Source organism: Bos taurus, chromosome 10 (assembly GCF_002263795.3).
Source record: "Bos taurus isolate L1 Dominette 01449 registration number 42190680 breed Hereford chromosome 10, ARS-UCD2.0, whole genome shotgun sequence".
Taxonomy (NCBI): domain Eukaryota; kingdom Metazoa; phylum Chordata; class Mammalia; order Artiodactyla; family Bovidae; genus Bos; species Bos taurus.
This window is the reverse complement of record NC_037337.1, coordinates 9,160,001-9,178,973: the sequence shown is the minus strand read 5'-3', so window position 1 is coordinate 9,178,973 and position 18,973 is coordinate 9,160,001. Positions and strand designations below refer to the sequence as shown.

Below are 18,973 nucleotides of genomic sequence, written 5' to 3'. Positions count from 1 at the left end.
GTGCTCTGACTCCTGCCTACCTGTTATCCACACTGTTCCTCTGCATTTCTGAAATATGCCAGGCTCCTTCCTGCCAAGGGCCCTTGCCAAGAACACCTCTTCCTGATCTTCTGATGGCAAGCTGCTGTTTATCTTTCAGATCTCAGCTTAAAGATCACCTTCTCTTACATACTTATTGAATCATTCTTGATGGTCTTCATGACATTTTTCACTATCTGAAATTATCTTAAATATTTTTTTTGTATTGTTTATTGTCTGTCTTGCTCACTGTTATTCTTAGCACCTAGAACAACTCCCAGGAAATAGTGGGAACCAGTAACTATTTGTTGAATTAATAAAATGTAGAAAAGTATATAGAAATTTCACTGCAGCATTATTTTTACAGCCCAGTTCTGAAAATAAATGAAATGTCTACCAATAGTGTGATATAACCATTAAGAAAAGTGAAGCACCTTTTTAATATGCTAGTTTATGTCATATATATGAAACATTATAAGTTCAAAAAGATACATGTCGAGTATCACTCTTCTGTAAAAAAAAAAAAAAAGTAAAAGAAGAACTATATCCTGCAGACAAATACAAATATGATTATACATTGTATATTTCTGGAAGGCTACATAAGATATGCTTAACAATGTTAGCTCCGAACCCTATGGGATATAAGAATGACCTAGAGACAGAGGAGAGGGGGAAAAAAAACCAACTTATTTTGTATCTCTCTGAGACAATGAATGTTTTACATTTATTTGTAAAGTTTTAAGTTTTAAACTGTAAAAGAACAACAGTCAGACCTTTAAAAAGGAATTAAGAGACAATGTTACAAGGTATTAGAGTGTACTCATTCCTTTTCTCCTTACATTTGACTCTGGATTTTCTGGCAGCTAAGGAGAAAAGAGAAACCTATAAAATGATACACTTTCTATTATTACTTTTTAAAGCTTTTTAAAAAGTATATAGAAATAAAGATTTTCTTAAATACTAAGTTTTAAGAATTTAAATGTAAGGTTTTTTTAAGGGAAATTTCATCCCAACTTACATTTAACTCAACCTAGGAGCTATTTCTGTTTGTTTTTAATATCCAGTAATTATTCATTTAAAAATTTTTATATATTAAAAGTTGTACTGAGATTTTGAAACATAACTTTGATCAGAAGAACAACTGTCTAATTATTAAATATCCTTTATTAAAAAAAGTGTTCTGTAGAAAGTTTTGAAAAGAAAATGGGTTAGCATTCTGACAAATCAGTTCAGCATCTTTTCATAGGCAAAACCTTTTTCCTCCAAATTGGAGATTTGAGATACTGTTTTATTATTTGCCTCTTTCTCTCTTTATCATTCACATTTCTTTCTTTACCATAAATATTCATGAACAACTTTTAAGACTGTAAGGTTATTCTTTATACTGTAAATTTCCTGTTGTTGGAAATAAAACTTATTTAATTAACTGTTTCCATTTCTTGCTGTCTTAATCAGTGAAGCTATATGCATCTTTGTAAGTACGTTATTGCCTTGTCTCCATGACTATATCCTTAAGATAAATTCCCAGGAATAGAATTACCAGGACAAAAGCTGTGAAGAATTCTACTGTCTAAAATTGCCTTCCACAGAGTTGGTACCAACTTACATAGTAGTATTATGAGAGTGCCAGATTCCTTTTACCCTGGTTTACCAGTGCTGGGTTTTGTATTTAAAAATCGCCTTTGCCAGTTTGATAGGTGGAAATGGTATCTCATTTTAATTTGTATGCCTTTAAAAAAAAAAGAACTATAGAGTCATTTTATTTCTTACTCATTAATTCACCATAGTCAGCTGCCTGCAGAATCCTATTAAACTTTATTTATCCTAATAAACTTTCAGTGCCAGCTTCCATCTTGCCAGACCTGTAAACAGATGTGTAATCATTTCTTTAATGCCAGAACCTCAGTCTTCTGAAATGATACTAAAAGCTTATATTTTTTCTTGTAAGAGTCAAGCTTACCTGTGGTATGAATTGTTCTTCTCTGTCTTTAGCCAAGCTGTAATTAAAATCAGAGGCTATTTCATACTCAGTTTTTTATTTCTTACATGGTCATCTAATATTTTGGATTGGATGGATAGACAAACAAATGGACAAACATGCCCTTAGAGCCCACTGGAAAAGCTACATGTTGGATGGAAAGGCAACACATTTTGATTCATATTAGAAGAACCAATTTCTAGTCCTACAGTGGTTCTTCCATTCACTTGTTTTATGATCTTGCAAGTTTTAATCTCCGTATGCTTCATTTTACAGTGTCTTTATATAAATGCCCCTTCTGCCTATTTGTACCATTATCTTACTTCAGTCCTCATCATATCGTGCCTAAAGTACTGTAAATTCTTCCTCACTGCCAACCTGAGTGCTCTTTACATGTCTTCAGTCTGTCTCTTACACTAGCCTCTGACTAATTATTATGCAGCACCATGTATCTTACTACTCCTCTTTCTGGTAGATTTTTAATAGTTCTCTTTGATTTATAGGATAAATCCAATCCCCTGAGCTTTTCATTCCCACCTCTCAGCCTTTGTTTACATCATCTCATTCAGTAACTAACCAGCTTCTTCCTTTCCTCTTAATTTGAATTCTACCCTTAATTTAAAACTGGGCTTCATTCCCTCCTCCTCACCAAGCCTTCTCTTACCACTCTATCCCCCATTGATCCTTTTTTTTTTTACAATTCCCTATGGCACTTGCTAATTGTTAGTGGTTTTTGACGTATGACTAAGGAAGGGTGGAGGTGTTATAGCAGTGCTTCACACTAAGAGCACACTCCTTTAAGAGTGCAGGGGAGCAGCTGAGGGGCTCCACTCCCTCCTCCACCCAGCCTCCACGCTGCTTTTTCTCTTGGGCATGTTGAGATTTTCAGATTTTCTTTTTGAAATTTTTCTTCTTTTGGCAATATAATTTATTGACTATACTGTTACTTTTTTTTTTTTTTTTTTTTGGTCTTCAAGCATGTATATCTTTTTTTCTCAGTTGGGTTTTAAGTTTCTTGAAGACAGGGACCATATCTTGAACTTTTTTGCCTCTCACTTGCTCCATTGTTCAAAAAATACTTATTGATAATTTTATGAATTAATATTTGTTCTGCCTAACTTACAAGATATTGTGAGACTAAAGTGAGAAAAAGATGCTTGAAAAGTGATGCCACGTGAAGTAAATGTTACTTCCTTTATAGTGTTGTTGTAGAGTGAGAACTTGTTGGAAGCTAAAACTTTTTCCACATTTGAATTTATTTCATTCAACAAACAGTTGAACAATGACTAAGTACTTAAAATTAATGTGTCAGAGTCCACTCACACAGACCAGAAGAAATGAAAACGTTTAAAGACACACATTTGTATTGCAAGAGAAGTATAGTTGTAGAAGTGTATCCAAGTATACCTGTAGAACAAGGAAGACACACACAAACTGTGTTTCAGTGAGTCTAGTTGTACCTTCCCCCTCAGTGATATCTTAATGGATACAGATTGCAAGGCGAACAAGGCAGAGAAGTACCTTTAGGCCAAGGGCATAGAATATACAACGTTCAAAGACATGAAACAAGATCTTGGAAACTTACTTGGTAGAGCTAAAACATAGGAATGACTGATGAAATTGGAGCTAAGCTAGACCTGCCTAGTATGGTAGCCACTGGCCACATGTAGCTATTTAAATTCAATTAAATTTTGAAATGCAGTTCTTTGATCACACTAGCCACCTTTCAGGAGTGCAGTTGGTATACAGGCTAATGACCGTCATGTTGGCCATTACAGTTACAGAACATTTCCATCATCTCAGAAAGTTCCATTAGACAGTGCAGAGCTAGACCATAGAAGACCTTGCACATTTAATTAAGGAGTTGGACTTTGTTTTTGTAGATAATTTTAAATCTTTGAAGAGTTTTAAGCATGACAGTGACGTGATCAAATTTGTGTTTAAAAAAGATTTTCAAATTTTTTTATTGATAGAATCAAATATTTCTATCTAGCTCATAGCTTTTGCTGACAAAGTATAATTAGAAGTGAATTAGGTAGTCTGGGCCCCTTATAATTATTACAGTGGAAAATAAAATAGAGAAAAGATTTAATAAACACTCTTTTAAGGCTTATAACCCAACTGGAAAACTCTCTTGAGAGGTGTTGTTATCCTTTACATTAGTCTGAAAAAATGTTCCTTTACCTTTTTCTTTTAGTTAAGTTACTGGGTGATTAATGTTAGTGATAATGTTAGGAGATTAAAATTTTCAAAAAGTATTACTCAAGGTATTTATATTCTTATTTTGTTATAGGATTTGTCATTATGTTTTGAAAGCTAAGACTAATAACTGCCATGACTTGATAATAGCTTGACTAAATCAAGATGTTAAATAGAATTGTCATAGACTTATTAATCAAAGTAATTTAATTAGATTTACCAGCAAAATAAAAATGTTGCTTTTAGTAATATGAATTAAATTTTCATGCACATGTGCTAACTTGGCCCTTTACTTACAGTCAACCTGGTGTCCACTCCAGTTGCACTTCCCACCCCAGCTCTTTCTCCGAGCCTGATAGCTGATCTTGAAGGTTTAAACTTGTCAGCTACTTCATCAGTCATTAGCGTAAGTAGTTTTCAAAATGTATTAGCTCAGTTTTCAAATGATACCATTGCATCTTTTTTTATTAAAATACAAATAATTACATTCTTAGCCTCAAACAGTTCTTCCTCCTAACAAATCTATTTCAAATTTGACCTTTTAATTTTGTAAATATATTTTTAATTAGCTCTATCCAAACCATTGTTGTCTCAATTTCTCCTTGTTATCCACACTTACTTACCATGTGTACATTTTTCTCTGGTACTGTTATATATCTCTAACTTATGAAAGTTCTTTGCCACATTGAATTAGTTTATATACATAGATTCTGTCTTGAAGAATTGTTTTCTACATGAAGAGACTCCCATTCTCATCATCATTCTACGCCTACCACACTATTCCTTTACCATAGGCTATTAAAACTGCCTGCTTTTATTTAAAAACTCAAGATTGTATTTCTTTTTACATTATCTTTTTATGTATTTGCATTATATATGTACATGCCTTAATGTCTCTAAGAAAATTCTTTAATATTTTTTTTGGGGACTGACTTGGCAGCGAGGCAAGAAGCTTCCCTATCTCAAAATAATGCCAAAGCCATCAGCCTGTCACAGTATCTGAAACTACAGTAACTTTTTCTGTTAGCATGTTATATCCACTAACCTTTCACTCTAAATCAGGCGTGCTACCTAAAATGTGTAATCTGTTGATATGCTTGGCCTCCTATTAATTTGTTGTTGGGAATCTGACACACTAAGCAGTAGCACAGCAAGTTCTGATGGGCACACGGGTAGCTTGAAAAGATCTGCTGTGTCAGTGGTTGCCAGGGCTAGCAGGGTACATGAGTGGTGATTTGAGCTGCCTGGAAACACAGAACTGCTTCTGCCAGAGATAAGAGAGAAAAGCACCTAATTCTTGTACAGTGCTACCAACAAATCTCCTCTTCAAAGCAAATGTGGTATCAGGGCTGTGCACCGAAACACCCAAAAGAGCGCCGTGCATTTCCCTTTAGCATCGGTCAACTCAGAAAATACAGGCGAAAACTCCTAAGTGTATCATGTTGTTTTTCAGTTTGTAGAACATGATTCTCTCTCATCACTCAGAAATGAGTAAAGCAGTGTTTGGGACTTTAGTTTGTCCTTGTTGCTGAAAGCACAAGGCACATTAGAAGTGATGAGGGGAAAGCGGATAATTATTTAAGTAATAAATATGTATTAAGCATCTGTAGGAAGCTGTAAAGAGAAAGCGGTCATGAAAAAATCTATAGTGAAGCACAGTAAGTTTTTGAGGTGAAGGAAGCACCCTAAAAACTTGGGAGGCAATAAGGTGGTAGATGAATAACTTGGGTTTGATAATAGATGACCAAAAACCAAATCCCTGCCTTGCCACTTACTAGCTATGTGACCTTGGACAAATTAGTAAGTAGCTTCTCTGCACCCAAGTTTCCTATAAAGATAATATCTACTTCACAGGTTCTTGCCAGATTAATGAGATAATAAATGTGAAGCCCTTAGAACACTGACTGGCACATTGTCATCACTCAATAAATATTAGCTAATATTTTTGGAAGTGGTATAATACGTGATAAGGGACCCTGAGTAGACTCACACTTTATTAACTGTAAGAAGAATGCAGTTGAGATTAGAAAAGCTTGTAGTAAATTTTCACTTATCACAAAGTAATTGAAGGACTCATCTTTTTACTAAAGAAAATATTTATTGAGATGGCCTCTTCAAAGGAAAAGAAAAGCACTCTATTCAAAGAGTATGCCAAAAAAATAAAGAACTACCAAGTGAAGCAGGATCACAGCCTTCATCCCCAAAAGCTAACAAAATGGTCAACCAAGTAATCGTAACAAGAATGGCAATCAGAAATTCACAAGCAACAAACCAATAAAGAAACCAATAGAACTTTAAACAAAGAGAAAAGTAGAGCCTTGAGAAGTAGAACCTATGGAAATAAATTGAGTGTTCTGATACAGAATATCATGGCTCCTGATCTCATGTTCAGCCCTCGAAACAGTGCTTTAGAAAGCTGAATCAAGCAAAGTGTAAGTTTTCTCATTAGGTGTACAAATTTAGAAAGAAATAGACTAAAGACATCAAAGGAAATACTCAAAGACTAGTCCTCAAAAATTAAAAACCCCAATAATGGTATGGGACCTCAACAAATGCAAGGGTCTCTTGAATCCTAAAATAAAATTCATGGATGAGTACATCCTTAATTTAAAAATCAACATGTTACCCCGATTCAATAGAAAAAAGTACTTCCTAATAAATAGTACAGTGCTTGATAAATGTTTGACCATGACTACATTAGAAATGTAGTGAAGTAGTGAAATGATGCTGGCAACTCTAAATGCAAACTGATAAACTATATGATTGTATTAGCAACCCAAATGCCATGAGTTGTGGTGTAACATGATTTTCCAAAACATTGAATGGTTTTTCTGGTAGTTATTCCTGGGAAATTGAGTATTTTAAAACCTTGCAATGCAGGGCCCCGCCCCCCACCCATGAAAGACTACTTTGTACTGATACGAAAAGTGTTCTAGGACCGGGTGATTTTTAAACAGGTTTTCGCGTTATGAATGTCCAGCAAGATGGGTGAAAGTTGTGGGGAACGTGGTATAATCTTTATTGGCTGAATCTTCCCTGGATTCATCCAGAAAACGGATGAGGGTCTCCGTGAAACAGGCGTTATACACTTCTCCACTGATGTCGGTCTAAACCGTCATTCTGGATATGACAATTTGGGCATCTGTGTATAGAATCATCAAAATATGCGTATTGTTTGACACAGTAATCTTGTGAAAGTGTTAGCCAGTCATTCATGTCCAACTCTTTGCAGTCCTATGGACTGTAGCCCACCAGCTCCTCTCTCCAAGGAATTCTTCAGGCAAGAATTCTGGAGTGGGTAGCCATTCCCTTTTCCAGGGGATCTTCCTGACCCAGAGATTGAACCCAGGTCTCCTGCATTGCAGATGGATTCTTTACCGAGCCACAAGGGAAACCCAGTAATCTTGTGTGTAGGTTTTCTTCGAAGGAAATAATGAGAAATACAAAGATTTATGTGCATGGTTAGTTACAAGCACAGTGCCTGGTGATAGGAGGATGATGGTTGCATCAAGCATGGCAGAGTCAGATTAAAGGATGTTGTATAGTCTTAATAAAAATGGTTTTATAAATCTTTGAATGAGATAAAAAGTGTGGCATAAAATTAAGTGATGAAACAATATAAAATATTATGTATTTTACCTCAGCTTTATAAAATTCTATGCTCACACTCTTTTTTAAATGTAAGGAGAATGAAAGAAGAAAATGCTATTATATGTAGTATTTTCCAGAGTTTCTCTAGGCAAGGAGTAATATATATATATATATTTATATATATAATATATAATATTTATATATATATATATAAAAAACCCAAAAAGCAGTCATTTTGTAATAGGCATGGTAAGCATGTATATGAATGACTAGGACGCCATTTTATTGACACCTAATGTTTGTCTTTCTGAATCAACATCAGTAATTATATTAAGCAAGTAATTTGGTTTTCTCACCTCTAAAATAAAAGCAAAGTAGATCTCCGTGTTTCCTTTTAATTCTAGCATTCAATGAATCTGTGGAATTTTGAAGCAAACCAATTAATTATACTGGGATGATTTGAGTGTTTGTGAAAATAAATGGATGAAACACTTTTTAGCATATATGGTGACTTCTGTTTCATCAGTTCAGTTCAGTAGCTCAGTCATGTCCGACTCTTTGCAACCCCACAGACTGCAGCACGCCAAGCTTCCCTGTCCATCACCAACTCCCAGAACTTGCTCAGACTCACATCCATCAGGTCTGTGATGTCATCCAACTATCTCATCCTCTGTCGTCCCCATCTCCTTCCACCTTCAATCTTTCCCAGCATAAGGGTCTTTTCAAATGAGATCATTCTTTGCATCAGGTGGCCAAAGTATTAGAGTTTCAGCTTCAGCATCAATCCTCCCAATGAATATTCAGGACTGATTTCCTTTAGGATAGACTGGTTCAATTCTCCTTACAGTCCAAGGGACTCTCCAGAGTCTTCTCCAAGACCACAGTTCAAAAGCATCAATTCTTCGGCGCTCAGCTTGCTTTATGGTCCAGTTCTCACATCCATACATGACTACTGGAAAAACCATAGCCTTGACTAGACGGACCTTTGTCAGCACAGTGATGTCTCTGCTTTTTAATATGCTGTTTAGGTTGGTCATAGCTTTTCTTCCAAGGAGCATGTGTCTTTTAATTTCATGGCTGCACCATCTGGAGTGATTTTGGAGCCCAAGAAAATAAAAACTCTGACTGTTTTCATTGTTTCCCATCTATTTGCCGTGAAGTGATGGGACTAGAAGCCATGATCTTAGTTTTCTGAATGTTGAATTTTAAGCCAACTTTTTCACACTCCTCTTTCACTTTCATCTAGGTCATTAAGGTCTTTTTTTGTATCGGTCTTCTGTGTATTCTTGCCACATTTTCTTAATATATTCTGCTTCTGTTAGGTCCATACTACTTCTGTCCTTTATTATGCCAATCTTTGCATGAAATGTTCCAGTGGTATCTCTGATTTTCTTGAAGAGATCTCTAGTCTTTCCCATTCTGTTGTTTTCCTCTGTTTCTTTGCATTGATCACTGAGGAAGGCTTTCCTGTTTCCCCTTGCTATTCTTTAGAAATCTGCATTCAGATGGGTATATCTTTTACTCTTTGCCTTTCGCTTCTGTTCTTTTCTCAGCGATTTGTAAGGCCTCCTCAGACAACCATTTTGCCTTTTTACATTTCTTTCTCTTGGGGATGGTCTTGATCACTGCCTCCTGTACAATGTCACGAACCTCCGTCCAAAGTTCTTCAGGCACTCTGTTTATCACATTTAATCCCCTGAATCTCTTTGTCACTTCCAGTGTATAATCATAAGTGATTTAATGTAGGTCATACCTAGGGTCTAGTGGTTTTCTCTACTTTCTTCATTTTGCAATAAGGAATTTATGATCTGAGCCACAGTCAGCTCCTGGTCTTCTTTTTGCTAACCATATAGAGCTTCTCCATCTTCAGCTACAAAGAATATATAAAATATTATTTTGGTATTGCCTATCTGGTGTTGTCTGCGTGTAGAGTGGTCTCTTGTGTTGTTGGAAGAGGGTAATTGCTATGACCAGTGCATTATGGCACCCACTCCAGTACTCTTGCCTGGAAAATCCCATGAACGGAGGAGCCTGGTAGGCTGCTGTGCATGGGGTCGCTAGGAGTCAGACAGGACTGAGCAGCTTCACTTTGACTTTTCACTTTCATGCGTTGGAGAAGGAAATGGCAACCCACTCCAGTGTTCTTGCCTGGAGAATCCCAGGGACGGGGGAGCCTGGTGGGCTGCCGTCTATGGGGTCGCACAGAGTCGGATACAACTGAAGCCACTTAGCAGCAGCAGCAGTGCATTCTCTTGGCAAAACTCTGTTAGCCTTTGCCCTGCTTCATTTTGTACTCCAAAGCCAAACCTGCCTGTTACTCCAGGTATCTCTTGACTTCCTACTTTGGCATTCCAGTACACTATGATGAAAAGGGAATCTTTTTTTGGTGTTAGTTCTAGAAGGCCATGTAGATCATCATATTCTCTGTCATAGGTGATTTTTATTTCAGTGAGTTTTTATTTTCTTATTGTACTAAGCAGGCTTAGTACAATATGGATAAGTTTTATTTTTTGAAATTACCAAAATATTTACAATGAAATCCAAACAGTTCCTTTTTCACACTAAAGTGAAAGTCAATCAGTCATGTCCAACTCTTGCGACCCCAAGGACTGTCCAGTCCATGGAATTCTCCAGACCAGAATACTGAAGTGGGTAGACTTTCCTTTCTCCAGCAGATCTTCCCAACCCAAGAATCAAACCAGCTTCTGCCGTATTGCAGGCGGATTCTTTACCAGCTGAACTAGTAAAGATTGTGTATAAACAAAGTATTTATTTCAGTCTTCCATGAGACTAATTGGTAGTTGGCCCAGAGATGGCCAAAAAGGAACATTTTAGTGCTTGCTAGAGTATTTCAGATAATCACGATGGTGTGATCACTCACCTAGAGCCAGACATCCTGCAGTGTGAAGTCAAGTGGGCCTTAGGAAGCATCACTACAAACAAAGCTAGTGGAGGTGATGGAATTGCAGTTGAGCTATTTCAAATCCTAAAAGATGATGCTGTGAAAGTGCTGCACACACTATGCCAGCAAATTTGGAAAACTCAGCAGTGGCCACAGGACTGGAAAAGGTCAGTTTTCATTCCAATTCCAAAGAAAGGCAGTGCCAAAGAATACTCAGACTACCACACAATTGCACTCCTCTCACACGCTAGCGAAATAATGATCAAAATTCTTCAAGCCAGGCTTCAACAGTATGTGAACCATGAACTTCGAGATGTTCAAGCTGGATTTAGAAAAGGCAAAGGAACCAGTGATCTAATTGCCAATATCTGCTGGATCATCGAAAAAGCAAAAGAGTTCTAGAAAAACATCTATTTCTGCTTTATTGACTATGCCAAAGCCTTTGACTGTGTGGATCACAAGAAACTGTGGAAAATTCTGAAAGAGATGGGAATACCAGACCACCTGATCTGCCTCCTGAGAAATCTGTATGCAGGTCAAGAAACAACAGTTAGAACTAAACACGTAATAATAGACTGGTTCCATATAGGAAAAGGAGTACATCAAGGCTGTATATTGTCACCCTGCTTATTTAACTTCTATGCAGAGAAAATCGTGAGAAATGCTCTACTGGATGAAGCACAAGCTGGAATCAAGATTGCCGGGAGAAGTATCAATAACCTCAGATATGCAGATGACCACCACCCTTATGGCAGAAAGCAAAGAAGAACTAAAAAGCCTCTTGATGAAAGTAAAAGAGGAGAGTGAAAAAGTTGGCTTAAAACTCAACATTCAGAAAACTAAGATCATGTCATCTGGTCCCATCTCTTAATGGCAAATAGATGGGGAAACAATGAGAGACTTTATTTTGGGGGGCTCCAAAATCACTGCAGATGGTGATTGCAGCCATGAAATTAAAAGATGCTTGCTCCTTGGAAGAAAAGTTATGGTCAACCTAAATAGCATATTAAAAGCAGAGACATTACTTGGTCATCAAAGGTCCATCTAGTCAAAGCTATGGTTTTTTTAGTAGTCATGAATGGATGTGAGAGTTGGAGTATAAAGAAAGCTGAGCACCAAAGAATTGATTTTGAACTGTGGTGTTAGAGAAGACTCTTGAGAGTCCCTTGGATTGCAAGGAGATCCAACCAGTCCATCCTAAAGGATGTTAGTCCTGAATATTCATTGGAAAGACTGATGTTGAAGCTAAAACTCCAATACTTTGGCCACTTGATTCGAAGAACTGACTCATTTGAAAAGACCCTGATGCTAGGAAAGATTGAAGGTGGGAGGAAAAGGGGACAACAGAGGATGGTTAGATGGCATCACCGACTCAGTGGACGTGAGTTTGGGTAACTCCGGGAGTTAGTGATGGACGGTGAGGCCTGGCGTGCTGCAGTCTGTGGGGTCACAAAGAGTCGGAAACAATTGAGCGACTGAACTGAGAGTATATCAGTAAAGAAACTGAATTTTTAGTGAATTAGTAGAAAAGTTTTTTTTTTTTTTTTTTTACTATATTATTGATAGGCTGCTGCTGCTGCTGCTGCTAAGTTGCTTCAGTCGTGTCCGACTCTGTGCGACCCCATAGACGGCAGCCCACCAGGCTCCCCCGTTCCTGGGATTCTCCAGGCAAGAACACTGGAGTGGGTTGCCATTTCCTTCTCCAATGCGTGAAAGTGAAGTCACTCTGTCGTGCCCAACTCTTAGCAACCCCATGGACTGCAGCCTTCCAGGCTCCTCCGCCCATGGGATTTTCCAGGCAAGAGTACTGGAGTGGGGTGCCATTGCCTTCTCCGATGATAAGCTAAGAGTTTCTAAATTCTTATACCCTAGAGCCCCAAAATTCAGTATTGGCAATCCTCAGAATATTAGTCCTCTGGAAAGGATGAGAAAAGAAGAGGAGGGATAAAGTTTGCATGTTAAGAGTAAATGTGAAATAAGAATGAATTATTCCTGGTGACTCAGACAGTAAAGAATCCACCTGCAATGCAGGAGACTTGGGTTCGATCCCTGGCATGGGAAGAGGGATAGCAACCCACTCCAGTATTCTTGCCTGGAGAGTCCCCATGGATAGATGAGCCTGGTGGGCTACACTCTATCGGGTCACCGAGAGTCGGGCACAACTGAGCGACTAAGCAGAGCACAGCACAAGTATGAATTGTTTACCTAGGTTATTAGAAATGTTAGAAAATTGGAGAAACATTTGTCTAATGTGGCTAAAGCATAACGTAGAGGTGGAATAACCAAGTCTGTGATGCTGGAGAATGTTGGTGACATACTATCATGAGAAAATTATAGTAATGATTTCTTTCTTATATCTCGGTACATATAGAAAAGTGATAATAGGTGGCTCAGATAGTAAAGAATTTGCCAGAGACCTGGGTTCGATCCCTAAGTCTGGAAGATCCCCTGAAGAAGGGAATGGTTACCCACTCCAGTATTCTTACCTGGATAATTCCATGGACAGAGGAGCCTGGCAGGCTATAGTCCTTGGGGTAGCAAAGAGTTGGACATGCCTGAGTGAATAACACACACACAATATTTGTGTTGTGCTCTGGAGTAAACAGAGATGCTGCAGATGGGAGGTACCCTTGCCTGGAGCTCCAGTTGCACAGGTAACACCTGACATTTCTGAGGTTAATGGCAGAGGCAGTAGCACAGCATACCTCTAACCCATTTGTGGTACATTAGTGAGGAAGCGCTGACTTAGCTGCTGTAATATAACCAGTTTGATCCTCATGGATCACAGTCCCTAAGTGGAATTTAACTTAGGAGGCTGTGGGAAGGTTCATTAAGAAAAGCAATCTTTATAAAGGACAGCGGTAATATATTAAGGAGTAGTAAGTAATTCCAAGAACAGTCCATGAAAGAGAAACCAGGGTTGCAAAAAGGAAACGTCAGTTTGATACAATATGTTATTTGGAGTTAGCCCAACTTCATGTTACAGGCTTCCCATGTGGCATGGTGGTAAAGAATCCACAATCCGCCTGCCAAAGCAGGAGACTGTAAGAGATGTTTGTTTGATCCCTGGGTGAGAAAGATACTCTGGGGAAGGAAATGGCAACCCACTCCAGTATTCCTGCCTGGAAAATCCTGTGGACAGAGGAGCCTGGCAGGCTACAGTCCATGGGATCTCGAAGAGTCAGACACAACTGAGCGACTAAGCACATGATGTTATGCAGAGTCCTTCAGACTGGTAAGTGTGTCCAAGACTGCTGAGGCAGCTGCAAGTTGAAGGGTTTTCTGAAACTACTCTTAAGTATGATTTTCTAGATCAATTCACACAAGTCAGGTAAACCCTATGTTTAGGGTTACAGTTTTACTGTGGCATGCTCATGCTCAATCACATCAGTCATGTCCGACTCTTTGCAACCGCATGGACCATAGCACACCAGTCTCTGTACGTGGGATTCTCAAGGCAGAAATACTGGAGTGGGTTGCCATGCTCTCCTCCAGGGTATCTTCCCGACCCAAGGATCAAACCCGTGTCTCTCTGTCTCCTGCATTGGCAGGTGGGTTCTTTACCACTAGTGCCACCTGTAAGTAACAATAGGAGAAAATTAGCATCAGCCAAAGGAAGGAATCTATGGAGGAGATTCTGGTTGTGTCCCAAACTCAAAGCTTTATTCTCCTTGTGTTGGAGTTGGTAGTATATCCAGGAGTACTGCCAACCAGCGTAGCTCCCCAAGCTTAGATATATAGTTTTTATTGAGGCTTTACGACATAAGCAATGTTGACTGAATTAATTGCCTCATGGCTGAACTCACTCTCTAGTCTTTCCCTCCAAGTCAGTCTGATATCAGCAGCCTGGAGCTCCAACCCTCTACATTCATATGGTTGGTCTTTCTGGTGTGATCAGCTTCCATCTTGGGTTATCTGCTTCGCCAAGCTTTCTAGGGGCCCACTAGGAATAATCAAGGCACTCCATCACTCTGGAAATTCCAAGTCTTTAGAGGCTACCTCTCAAGACCTAGAACAAAGTCCAGATCTGTCTTTAAATGAGACCAGATTCCATACTACATATGCCAGGTGAGTGTGTTTTTTTTCATTCAACAAGTATTTATTCAGGGCGGAATATGAGGAGGAGCCAAAGATGTAGTTGTATACAAGGCTGTGTTCCAAACCTTAGGGAGTTTCCAGTTGAGTAAGAGCAAAACAAAATAAAAATTTCCTCAAAATTAAGTAACTTCAGTATACTAAGTGTTTTCATTTTGTAACATAGTTTGCCCTTTGGGATATTTCTACAAATGGAGGTTGTCCGGATTTCTATGACTATATACATAAACACGGTTATTTTATATTAGCTAAACTCCATAGTGCCACCTGTTTCAGTAGTAGCTTAAAATCTAGCAGGAGTTTTGACATTTAACACAGTTTAGAATTTAAATATCTGAACTACCATCCCTCTAACAAAAAGTAGATGGATAATTTTGAGTACATGGCTGTTCACCTCTACTTTCTTGAAGTGACACTGTGGACCGTCACTAAATCACTTAATGAAGAAATCAGATCAGATCAGTTGCTCAGTCATGTCCGACTCTTTGCGTCCCCATGAATCGCAGCACGCCAGGCCTCCCTGTCCATCACCAACTCGTGGAGTTCACTGAGACTCATGTCCATCGAGTCAGTGATGCCATCCAGCCATCTCATCCTCTGTCGTCCCCTTCTCCTCCTGCCCCCAATCCCTCCCAGCATCAGAGTCTTTTCCAATGAGTCAACTCTTTGCATGAGGTGAAGAAAAAGATTCTCACAGTGTCCAGTAAAGACAGCATCAGCAGCATTAACCTGAGTTTTGTGTGTATTATTATGGGTAGTCAGCATGGAATTTTCCTATGAGCAGCCAAAAGGTGGCATTGTTTTATCAATATGAAGCTACTTAACTAAGGGCCCCCCCAACCCCTTCAGGACTTCCCGTTGGCTCAGTCGGTAAAGAACCTGCCTGCACTGCAGTAGACCCAGATTTGATCTCCGGGTCAGGAAGATCCCCTGGTGAGGGGAATGCAATCCACTCCAGTATTCTTGCCTGGAAAATCCCATGGACAGAAGAGCCTGGTGGGCTACAGTCCATGGGATTGCAAGAGTGAGACATGATTTATGGACTAAACCAACCCCTTCCAGGATTTACAGGCTGAAAGTAAGAAATAGAAAACCTGTATGTAATGCCCTTGAACAGGCAGAATGACGCAAGGAAAAGGCTTTTTTTTTTTTTAGTACATGAACCAAGTTTACTACCTGAAGTTCGTGTTTATCATTAGTTCTGTGCAACTTCCTCTGAAAGGAATATAGGAAAACTGGCAAGTAGGCCTACAGCTTCTGCTGTTGACAGAGATTGGCAACTACTTGAGTTACAGCTATCCATGGTTGGGAATGAGATCCTGACCCAGTTTATATTATAGGAAATTAATCGGAAAATCAAGAGTACCTATCGGACCTGCTTTTGGCACCGAAGTCACTTTGTCAGTTTTAAAACAACATGAAAAAACAAGCCATAATTCATGATGCAGAACCTGAATTTCTCAGTCTGAATTTGCTAAAACAGCCTGTGGAATTACTCAGATAATCGCATCATAATGATGGACAGTTGTAACTGAATTTGATCTCCATTTCTCAAAAGTGGACTTAGATCTTAGCTAGACCTTTCACTTTTTTTAAATTGATACTGGGCTAGGGCATTTTACTGAGAAGGCAGTGGCAACCCACTGCAGTACTCTTGCCTGGAAAATCCCATGGACGGAGGAGCCTGGTGGGCTGCAGTCCATGGGGTCACACAGAGTCGGACACGACTGAAGCGACTTAGCAGCAGCAGCAGGGCATTTTAATTTTGTTTTCCAATCTGCTGTCTTCTACCGCCAGAGTGCTGGCTTTCTTCTAGTTTGTCTACAAGGACAGATTGCTTCCAGAGTTTTTGTACAAGGGTCTTACTAAGTTGTATGCTAGATATTTCACGAATACATAGCCTCATTCCCATACAAATGATAACATGTCTGTGGTAAAGATTGTTTTCTGATATGCTGGAAAAACTCTTATTTTTTTAAATATGTGTTTTTTATATTTTAAAAACTTAATCAAGCCTCAGGCTAAGAGACAAATCCAGCTCAGATCAAAAATTTCCTTGACTTTAAAGACGGAAGAAATTATAAGTTAAAATTAAAAATAATTTTGTCATTTTAAATTTGGGAAAAATCCTTTATTTGTTCTGATGAAAATGTCAGTAGTCATGGAACTGTGGTAAAAATAATGAAAAATCACTGGCCTGGGTCTGCTTAAATGGAAAACATTTTTTAATTAAAGTCTGACAGTATTTTGTGCTTCCATTGCCCAGCCATGTCCCATCTTATTCTTTTATTTAATTCTCTTCTGCATATGAGTTGCTTTAATTTTTAGTCTTTAAGCTGTATTACTGCTTTATCTTTTTATTTCTGTATTAATTCAGAAGTCTCATAGTTAGTAACACCATTATCATCTCTCCCTGTCCTAGATTATTAAAAGGAGCTGCTTTTAAAAAAGATATTGTTATCAATTTTAGCTGTAGGTTTTTTATTATAAAAATATTTTTTATTTGCCTTAAACAAATATATGGCAATCTTAAGTCTTGAATTCTCCACAGTGAAAAATCCACTATATCAAGTGCTAACAGTAGTTTTTATGGCAAAACAGAAAAAAAGGTTACCACCAAAACAAAGAAAATATGTGTATAAATTTGTAAGAAGCAGAAGGATTAAAGACGTGATGGTAAAGAAGGCCTGGGCCTTCCTGTTACTCTGTGGTGAGTAATTCCTCTCCTTGCTGGGGGTTCCATCTTTAGAGCTAAGGCAGTTCACTTGAGACTTTTTTCCTAAGATTATTGTTTTTAGTTTTCATTAATTACCATTATATGTACTACACTCGGAAATAAAAGGTTTTAGAGTGCCAGTTATTTAAAAAGAATTTAATCTTTCTTGGCAATTTTCCACATTTGAAATTGATTGAATATTGTATTACTGTCAACTGCCATGTTGTGAATTTTGTTGCCTGTGTTGAATTGTGATATCTACAGTGAAAAATATTTTTTAAGCTTTAAGATATCTTAGGTTATTATGCATTGGCTAGTCATGTTTTAATTATTATTTAATTATGTATCAATCACATTAACTTCTATTACCTCTGTTCCTCTTTAAAAGCTTGCCAAAAATTTTCTGAACATAGGACAAGGCATGGTATGGAAAATTGATTTTCCATTCCATTAAGTGTTATTTAATAGTATTAAGTCTTTTAACATGAAAAACTTTCCCTAAACATGAAAAATCTTACTGTGATACTTAGAGAAACTTTGTTTCTCTTCACAGGAAAAGAAAATGAATTTAGCTTTCAGGCACACACCAAACTAACACTAAGAAATTAATTTATTACCAGAGAGAGGAGAACATGGAGTAAAAATATATAAGTACAGTCTATGACCCTAATATCAAAGAAAAGTAAAAGCCACTTATCTTAGAATATATCAGATATACTGTTATTCAAATCATTCAGGAATATAATTACAGACAGCTTTTATAGGCCTATCAATATGGGTTATTTCTCTACATTTGCGGCTGTTCCACATTACTGAATATATAAATATCTCCCCTAAATTCTAAATTATTACTAAAGGTCTACTATACACTTCTGCTAAAAAAGATAACAAAACAGATTTTTACTGTGTTCTTTAACATGCATAATTTAGGTTAGATACCAACAAAATGTAACTTATGTGTCTTGTTTGAATCCTGACTGAAGCAAACCAACTCTAAGAAGACATATAAATATATATCCGACAGTCAAGGAAATGTGAACACTGTATTTTACATGAAATTGGGCAAGTTTTTTTTTCTTTTAGGTGTGATAATAGTATTGTAAGTTTTCTTGACAAGTCTTTATCTGTTAGATATACAAACCAAACTGTTTACTGATGAAATTACTGTATCATCTGACATTTGAAGTAGAACAAAAGATTAAACAAGATTGGGCAAATACTGATAGTTTTTTGAAAGTTAGTGATGAGCACTTTGTTCTTTATGTTATTCTCTCTGCTTTTGTTTATGTTTGAAAGTTTTCCTAGTAAGTTTTTTTTTTAAAAAGTACACGGTTTCAGAAACTCATTTCATATTTTCACTGAAGATCTTGGCGTCCATGCTTCACTAAGTATGTGCCTTGCCAAAGTTATCTTGTAAATTTAAGATAGTGCTTAAATTTTGAGTTCCATTCAGATTGTCATCTGTGAAATAAGA

At 37.7% G+C, this 18,973-nt stretch overlaps 1 protein-coding gene across 3 annotated transcripts in view; it reads left to right on the top strand.

Annotated features, from left to right (window-relative positions):
- AP3B1 (adaptor related protein complex 3 subunit beta 1) overlaps window positions 1-18,973 on the top strand; it is a 235,871-nt gene that overhangs the window by 156,450 nt on the left and 60,448 nt on the right. For all 3 annotated transcript variants that reach the window (XM_010808844.3, NM_001076534.1, XM_059890677.1), the window contains one exon: window positions 4,495-4,601. In XM_010808844.3, coding sequence (XP_010807146.1) covers window positions 4,495-4,601 — 107 coding nt within the window. The remainder of the gene's footprint in view (window positions 1-4,494; window positions 4,602-18,973) is intronic.